Raw genomic sequence first — 9,570 nt, forward strand, 5'->3', positions numbered from 1 at the left:
AGTGTTATACCACTTACCCACCTACCCACATGAGCTAGGCCCGGACCCAAAGGGGGGGGGTGTATACAAGGCCCTGGCAGGATTATCTTACAGTCCACATAATTTAAACGTCCATAACTTACTATCACAACACCAGAGTGTGTTGTGACGGATCCAGCAGCTAAATATAACAGCCAGGATCGCTTTTGACGAGATACATACTTGGAACAAACCACCGACTTTTGCCTTGGGAGGATAAATAAAATACGGCAACCTAAACATATATATATACATAATCATTTATTACACAAACATCAGTACACTAATATCAACTAAACCAAAAGGCAGGGACATACAGCAGATATCTTTACATCACCAGCGACTTGCACCACTGCCGTTTGGACAATAATATATAGCGAGGGAGGTAAGCGCGGGTGGAGAAGGTTATGAAACGCGAACGAAGTCAACAAAGCGTCGGGAATTTCATGACAGATTAGTACTGCTGTTCCCTCACATTGCCATATTCTCTCATGTCTCACCAAACTAACAATGTAAGGAACTTGCTAACACAAAACAGCTCATCTTTTCTTATCATATTACTTACGAAGATAATAGTATTTGCATAGTTCCTTTATGTTTGTGTTTACACTGTAGGGGAGGAATCCACTACAACACTCCTTTGAGGAAGCTACGTGACATAATTTTCTGTACGTAACTTAACTCTTGGTTATGTACTCATGTGTCGAAACGGAATAAGTACATGTAATCACAAATATCAAGGGACTTCGCAAACGCCCAGCATCTGATAAAAAATTCAATATCCAACACACACACACACACACACGTACTGTACATACACAGAGCACACACACATTCTTCTCTCCAAAGGTAGCAGCGTCTTATCCACAACACACCACTGGACAACACCAAGTCAACAACATTATAAGACACAGTTCCATATTTTCACGAAGACTTTGGCAGATTTGAGTTAGCAAGTTTATTAACGAACCTCACAATAAACTGGATACAAGATTTTACCTCAACAACAAGGCGACACTTGAATCTGCTGTAATATTAGAACCAGACAAGGGACCAATTATAATCCTAATGTAATCGTAATCATAATGTAATCGTAAAAAAACCTGTAATCACAATCCAGAATATACAATATTTGGATTACGTAATCAAAATTTTAATAAATATAATCATTGAAAATTTGTAATCGTAATGATGAATTGTAATTGACCTAATGTCTGATTAAAACACATTATTAACATATGTATATAAATCATCTCTCAATCATCTTTACTCAAAGAAGTTGAAAGTTAGCTAAACGAGACGAGGACTTCAGTGCTAAGAGTTTATTATAATCATATAAACATCTATCTATTTAAAACCAGGATGTGAACCTTTACCCATCCACAAATTATCACACTTAGTACACAGGCAGTCTCCAAAAATTATATACACGTTCCCTAAGTTTTCATAGAGATCACGTGAATGTTTGTATGTCAGTATATCCTTACTTGTGGGAGACCTAGGAGACTTGGGAGATCCAACACATCAATAAGTGAGGGTCAATATTGTTGTTGTTGTATTATCATTCACGAGACGTCAATGAAAAATGTGTAAAGTTGTGTGTATACATTTTTCTGGGGCACCCTGAACGAGGTCCATACGTGGCGTTGGGGGGGGGGTGGTTGATTCCTACCTTGCAACACACATATCACTAGGCTGAGGAACAATTCACTATACTGCTCTAAGCTACTAGGACTTTGACTCAGAGCCAACGACCTGAGCGACTTATTGTTCCATACATCACTTTGCACATGTAGTTGTTATGGTAACTGATCAAGTGGGCCCCAGTCCTAATAGGCCCTAGTAGTAATGAATCACAAGCCTAATAATGGTTAAGTCATATCGGGGGGCCTATTAAGACTGAGGCCCCATTTAAATTGGAACCATTGTTATACATCTACTTAAAGAATTACTGCGGTTTTTTTTTTTACACCAAGAAGGAAAAACTACAGGAAAATGGCAGGGTACTTTCACACACCAGTAAAAACACTAAACACACCTTGAGTGCAAATATAGCAGGTGTCTCCGGAAATAGTATTAAGGATATCTTTAAAAATACACCTATGTATACACTTGATCTTTGTGTTAATATATAATAAACTACACCTACGTGACACTAAGATCTACCGTTCTTAAAAGGCAAATTCTGGTGGGAAAATTTCTTCTTCTTTCACATTACACCAAGAACTCCATTTAGAGTACAGTACAATGACCGAATACGCGACGGCCCCCCAAAAAAGGCTTATTTAGCCGTGTTTAATATACCGGAGTACAGTAAGTGGTATGAAGAGGCATCGGGAAGGCCAGAAGGGAGAGTGTGTTTACAATGTGTTATTATCCCACACCTAACGTCAGCTGCTCAATCCATTATCCAACGCGGGATATAAGACCAGAGAATACGCTAAGCTCGACTGCCAAACATGTCACCATCATTGCCACTCAACACAATCTCACTAAAAACTAGACTCTTCACAGGCGTTAAAAAATCTTCATACACCTCACGAAGCAAATAAACAATGATCTAATAATCTTAACTCTTTACAGGAAGTTTTTAAATACATCTTACTCTCAGGGATATAAATATATTCAATAAATATTTTAACGTCACTGGGATTTTTCTTTTAGTAAGGAGTGAAAAATAGAATCAGGATGGACAGTTACATCTCTCTTGAGTTAACACTGACCTGTATAAGAACTATTAAGTTGGGTATTCCTGGGGCCACCACCAGTTCGTGGCTAGTCTTAACACAACACTCTTAAGCGTAAATCGGTTAACCAAACTAACTAACTAACCATAACTACCTCAAAATCGTAAGAGTTAGGTTAATGTCGGGTCAAATGGTTTCAAAAAACAAAAATAGTTTGGTCATGTTGCTTCTTAAACGGAAGAATTGAGTCAACAGCACAAACTATCTCCCTAGCCAGGTAAGGAGACACAAAATATAGGATGGGGAATTAAAATTTCTGGGGAATTATAAGAATTTCCCTAAAGAGTCATGAAAGCGCCTCCACCAGCTACCACAACAAGACCCTCGTAACGTGCAGTACTCACTTTAAACAATGAAAACCCAATCCAACTTACTAAAAACTTTGTGCTTGCTTTGTCAATATAAATAGTAAAATAGCACCACACAGAGCGGATAGCCTATTACAAAACATACTCAAGTCGGTCAGTTCACCTTTACAGAAGATCAATTATAAAGTTACCAAATGGCTTATAAATATTGTCTGGGAGAACTAATTAAGCAACAACTTTTAACCTCAAGATGAATTGAATTTTGCTGTCCTCTTGATATCCCCCAAAACGAAATCAACAAATTGAATAACAGAAGATTAATAAACATGTTAATAATCAATACTCCTAATATAACTGCGGTAAAAACTCTCATCATCTCTGTGTATTCATTTAACATTTTCTTTAATACCCAAAAGATCACCTCAATGAAAACGGTATCTCATGTCGATCGTTCTTTAAGGCTAACTTAAATATATATATATATATATATATATATATATATATATATATATATATATATATATATATATATATATATATATATATATATATATATATATATATATATATATACACAGTATACTGTATATAACTAAAGCAATGGACTTGTTACGTGGAAAGCGTAGTTTTATAACGAAGAGGAGAACCAGGGTAAACGCAAACATCTTGAAGTAGGGCTTCTTTTAATTGCTAACGTTTCGGAAATAATCCTTTTCCATCATCAGAACCTAAAAAGTTTTAAAAAAGTTTAAAAATACAGGTGATATACAATAAAAACATAATATTATACGAAAATTTACCTTCGATAAACTTCAAAAATTTAAAAAAGAGCAATCCACTTCAAAACCGACAAAAATGACGAGAGACCTACAGTACATACAAAGCTAAAGTCAGGAAATAAAAAGTATGAAATAAAATGTACCGGGGGTATTACCTTAATTCAGACGAGCCTTAATGTGAAAAACATAACAATTCACTAGAGGCCATTTCACAAAGCGATGGCTTTTCTTTATACCGGTGTAATGCCTCCATAATGAGGAGGTCTGTATCACAGTCGCTCTTGCCAAGAACTGAGAAATCAGACGGCGAAAACGGGTGGTCATGTTGGTGGGCGTGGTTACGAATAGCTGAATGTGGTGGTTGTGTTATTAAATGGCCTGTTCGAACGGAATGGCCCAAGTGTTCATGGATGAGAGTTATCAAATGTCTTTAGTTTTACCTATATATGCTGCCCTACAGCTAGCACACGTAAATTGATAAACAACTGAGGATTGCAGGTGTGTCGGTATGGTGTCTTTAATTTTAAAGAATTTCTTAATTGAACTCTGGGTTTTAAAGATTAGTCTAAGAGAAATTTGTGGATAGAATTCATTGAAAAGCTTCTTAAGTTTATTTCTAAGGGTGAAACTGAGTGGGCCTGTGTACGGGATGGTGAGATAGAATATTTAGGGACTGTGTGGGTTTGAGGCTGTGTGGGACTAAAAAACCTATTAAGGGTTTTGCCAATATAAGTGTCTGTAAATCTCTTAGGGAAACCATTGTTAAAGAATAGTTCCTTTATGTATTTTAGTTCAATATCCAAGTGGAAATAGCTAGAACATATATTGAAGGCTCTGTTGGTAAGAGTACGTACTAGATTACGTTTGTAATTAAGAGGAATAAAAGATGAAAATTTTGAACTCAAACCAGTGAAAGTTGGTTTTCTGTATAAGGCTGTCTCGAAACTATTATGAAGACGGTGGATATTAACATCAAGGAATGGAAGAATATTTTCCTTTTCCAATTCACAAGTAAACTTGATGTTGCCATGTTTCGAATTTAAATAATTTAGGAACATAGGGACGTGATCAAGTGATCTGAAAATTAAAAAAGTGTCATCAACTTACCGACGATAGAACAAAGGCTTAAATTAGGGGGGACATTCGGTAAGCCAAAGCTTCTCGTGGTGACAGAGGAAAGCGTTGGCCAACGTGGGACCTAAAGGTGAACCCATAGCAACACCATCACATTGTTTATAAGCTTTGTTATTAAATAAAAACAAACAATCATTTACAGCCAGTTTTAAAAATTCTTTAAATTGTGGTCCATTGAATCCATCAATTATATCAGTATTTGAGAACAGTTCATCTGTACATATGTAAATAGTTTCGGCAAGAGGGATGTTGGTAAATAGAGACTGTATGTCAAAGCTAGCCATAACACAGTTGTTGAACGAGATACTAGTTAGTTCCTTAACAAAACTAAAAGAGTCTTTAACAGAGTATTGATTAATGGTGATTGGTGACAGTATGGGAACGAGGAATTTAGACAGATTATAGTTGAAGGTGCCAAGGGCAGACAATATATGGCGTAAGGGACACTCATCCATGTGTACCTTTGGTAGACCGTATATCACCTGTATTGTTAAACTTTTTCAAAACTTTTTAGGTTCTGATGATGGAAAAGGATTATTTCCGAAACGTTAGCAATTAAAAGAAGCCCTACTTCAAGTTGTTTGTGTTTACCCTGGTTCTCCTCTTCGTTATATATATATATATATATATATATATATATATATATATATATATATATATATATATATATATATATATATATATATATATATATATATATATATATATATATATATATATATATATATATATATATATATATATATATATACAGTATGGTATATAAAACATCCATTCATCAGGAGAAAACACTTCGGCAGTAAATATATGACAAATGTTTTATGTGACTAGAATGATGGACAATATAATGATACAAGTAATAGCTCGAAATAATGGTGAGTGTTGAAAATGACCTCTTGAGTTGAATTAGTGTGGAGAAACTCACAATATTGGGGGTTACCTTATATTACGTTACATTATTTCTGTTAGCTTGGGTTATTTTGGGCTAGATTACATTACGGTTAGGTTATAATATGTTGGATTAATTTAGGTTAGGCTAAGTTATAATGGGTTAATGTAGGTTAGGCAAGGTTAAGTTAGGTTATGTAGGGTTAGGCGAGGTTATAGTATATTGGATTAGGTTAGGTTATATTATGTTGGGTTAGACTAGGTTATGATACATTTGGTTAAGTTAGGTTAGCTCAAAAAACTTGCAAAAACAGAATATTCACAGTAAAATCACTACTCTTGGTGAGGTGAAGGACTGTCATCATCATCATCATCATGGCTTCAGGTGGCGGAGGAATACAGCTAGTGGGCGTATAGGCATCAGGTGATGGCTGGAGTGTTGTGGTAGAGCAGAAGGTGGCGCTGCTCACCACTTTCCAGACTGGGAGATTGGGAGAGGCAGAGAGATGGGAAAGAAACACGGAGAGGAGGAACAGATAGATAGATAGAGAAATGGATGAAAAAATTTATATAAAACCTTGTATATATAAATGAAAGAGTAGGAGTAAACAGAATAGAAAGAGAGAGAGAGAGACCTAGGTGAGAGTATGCCACTGCTTGACGTTTTGTCGCTTCTTGGACAACATCAGGTTCCAGTGTTCAAGCGCTCGGCCGCGGGCAAACATGAACGACCCGAGCTGGACGCGCCCCACCACCTTATCTAGGAGGAGAGGAAACACGTAATTCAATATAATAAAAATAATATTAATCACTCTACAAAACCTACAGATTAAAATGAATCTATCTGGATTAATTTATTTCATTGGTGAATATTTATTAGAACTTCAAGAAATGTGAAGAGCGACAAATGACAATAAGTTTATATATGTTCTTTGTCATCTCTATATTGAGTTCTTCTTCACTTCTTTTATGTCCTATTAAAATTTGGTTATTTGGAAAAAGAGTTAGAGGACTAGAGTGATTTTAATAGAGATTACGATAGGTTAGAGTAGTTGAGGTTAGTTTAAGTTATGTTATGTTAGATTGAGTTAGGTTAAATTGAATTACGCTTGGTTAGGTTAGGTTAGATTGAGATAGGCTTGGTTAGCTTAGACTGAATTAAGTTAGATTAAGTTCCGTGCCCTATGGACGACGGGGAGATCGATATGCCTACCTGCTTTCCTGCCTACAGTCACTATGACACTGATGGCCGTAGTGTCGAGGGCATCCAAAGCAACCTTGAAGTGAAAGCTCTCGTTGAAGGAGGGCGAATCTGACCCCTTCACCACCGCCGTCTTCTTGGTCTTACTCACCTGTAGGACAAGAACACCCATCACTACTGCAGCTGCGGGAGATCATCAGCAGGTTATGGTAAACAGATAAAGAACTTTTGATATGGTTCGTCTCAGGAGATACGTTACTGATGACTGATGGGGAGATACTAATTAAAACAGAGGTAATATTCTCACAGTGGCTGGTTGAGGAGAGAAAATTAAAAGGAGAATAAATATTAACTTTGTTTGGTTTACATTCGACGTAAGATGAATGACCCATTGTTCAGTCTCCTTAAACTTGCTATGTAAATAAGGTCCTAGAACTTACCTTTGTCTGTTGCAAGAGGGCTATCCTCGACTGAAACTCATTCTTCTCCTGACGAAGTTCCTTGTCGACCTAGAATGGGGTAGAATGAGGCATTTTAGTGAGTAATTCCAGAAGACACAAGATTGACTGGGAGTTTTGAATGCATGACTCAGCACCTAATTGTCTTATGCAGAGAGAGAGAGAGAGAGAGAGAGAGAGAGAGAGAGAGAGAGAGAGAGAGAGAGAGAGATTATTTTACTATAGATTGTGACAGTGTTTACATGCAGTTGCGTATGTATGTACTGTATGTATGTATGTATGTATGTATGTATGTATGTATGTATGTATGTATGTATGTATGTATGTATGACCCACCTTGAGTTGCTTGGTGTCCCCTACAGTGACCGTCAGCCTCTCCAGGTTTTCGTTGTAGCAGAGAGAGAGTTCTACCTGACCCAACTCTCGAGGACTTAAACTGACTTCTCTCTCCAAGTCCCGACGCAGCATCCTCTTCCCCTCCCACGGGTACAGCTCCTGCAGTAGTGAGCAGCGTTAACAGCAGGACGAAGAGAGACAATGGGATGTATTGGTATGAGAAGCCTTACCTAGTCGTGGTATATGGGTACAGGTTCTGAAACAGTGAACACCATAACAGACAGACAGGAAGACAGACAGACAGAAACACAGACAGATAGATAGGCAGACACACAGATAGATAGATAGACAGACAGACAGACAGACATGATAGAGAGATACACACACACACACACACATACACATACACATAAACGTCAGCAATGATACCACGAAAGATACACAGACAGACAGACAGACAGACAGACAGACAGACAGACAGACAGACAGACAGATCTCACCTTGAGCAGGAAGAGGACATGACCTATGACCACGTGTTTCTTGTCTCTGTCCACGTCATAAAAGGTCAACTTGAGAGCTCTGTCTTCTAGTTCCCTGGCCGTGATCTGTGGGGGGGGGAGGTCAGGAGATGGTGTTAGTGCCAGAAGGTGCCAAGGGTGCCAGGGGGTGAAACTTCATTGTGGTTGATAAATTCTGGTAATTTTTCCACACACACACACATACACACACACACACACACACACACACACACACACACACACACACACACACACACACACACACACACATACAGCCTCACTTCCTGTTACTTTCGTTTCACTGAACCCAAAGACTCGACCTCCTCGCCTCAGTTCACCTTTCCAGGCCTTGAGAAGATAATCTACTTACTTACTTATTTAGGTTACTTACGCCTGTCCTAGCGATTACATTAGGGTCCTAATTATCCAGGTGAATATTATCTACTTGGGGGGAGGCAAGGGGTAAGGCAAGGGGTGAGGCAAGGCAAGGTGAGGCAAGGGGAGGCAAGGGGTGAGGCAAGGGGTGAGGCAAGGGGTGAGGCAAGGGGTGTGAGGCAAGGGGGTGAGGCAAGGGGGTGAGGCAAGGGGTGAGGCAAGGGAGGCACAAGGGAGAGGAGGTTAATGGTGCTTACTCCCTCAACTACTCTCCCTGTTTACCTCTAATGCTTAATGTTAACTGCAGCATGACATCTCGTTCTGCCTAATGCTAATGAGGTCGTCTCTCGGAGGTCAATTACGTTCGAAATCATGACCAACTACTCGGTTAACTTCCCCCTCCCTCCCCCCCGAAGACTAACAACAACAACAACAACACAAGCTTGATATATGTTGTTTTGGACGTCTTGGTTACCATAACAATCTCAAATTCTACCAAAATAAGTAATTTCTTTATTCTGTTTCATTTTGCGTCATTTTGGAATTCTTGGTAATGGGTTTCAAAGGGTCATAACACGACCCCTGGGGAAACGAGGTAAGTATCTTTCAGGGAGGGAGGGGGTAGGGGAAGGGGGAGGGGGGAGGGAGGGGAGGGGAGGGGGGAGGGGAGGGGGGGAGGTGGGTCATGTAAGGATCTTATCTGAGTGTTGGTGGGTGGTGGCGACTGTGTGTGTGGGGGTGGGGTGAGCACGACACACGCAAGCCTCCTCTCTCTCTCTCTCTCTCTCTCTCTCTCTCTCCTCTCTCT

The 9,570-nt window shown here is 38.8% G+C and overlaps 1 protein-coding gene across 4 annotated transcripts in view; it reads right to left on the minus strand.

Moving 5' to 3' along the window:
- Positions 1-5,639: 5,639 nt before the first annotated feature.
- The window catches only part of LOC121868549 (synaptotagmin-15-like), a 46,407-nt gene continuing 42,476 nt past the window's right edge, over positions 5,640-9,570 (minus strand). For 3 of the 4 annotated variants that reach the window (XM_042369276.1, XM_042369277.1, XM_042369278.1), the window contains exons 5-9: positions 8,370-8,474; positions 7,870-8,028; positions 7,516-7,584; positions 7,088-7,226; positions 5,640-6,634 (exon numbers count right to left, since the gene is read on the minus strand). In XM_042369276.1, the coding sequence (XP_042225210.1) occupies positions 6,510-6,634; positions 7,088-7,226; positions 7,516-7,584; positions 7,870-8,028; positions 8,370-8,474 (597 nt within the window). In that variant the 3' untranslated portion in view covers positions 5,640-6,509. The remainder of the gene's footprint in view (positions 6,635-7,087; positions 7,227-7,515; positions 7,585-7,869; positions 8,029-8,369; positions 8,475-9,570) is intronic. The other variant, XM_042369279.1, reaches the window with a different exon arrangement.

The sequence above is a fragment of the Homarus americanus genome, unplaced genomic scaffold, assembly GCF_018991925.1.
Source record: "Homarus americanus isolate GMGI-L3 unplaced genomic scaffold, GMGI_Hamer_2.0 scaffold59495, whole genome shotgun sequence".
NCBI classification, from domain to species: Eukaryota; Metazoa; Arthropoda; class Malacostraca; order Decapoda; family Nephropidae; genus Homarus; species Homarus americanus.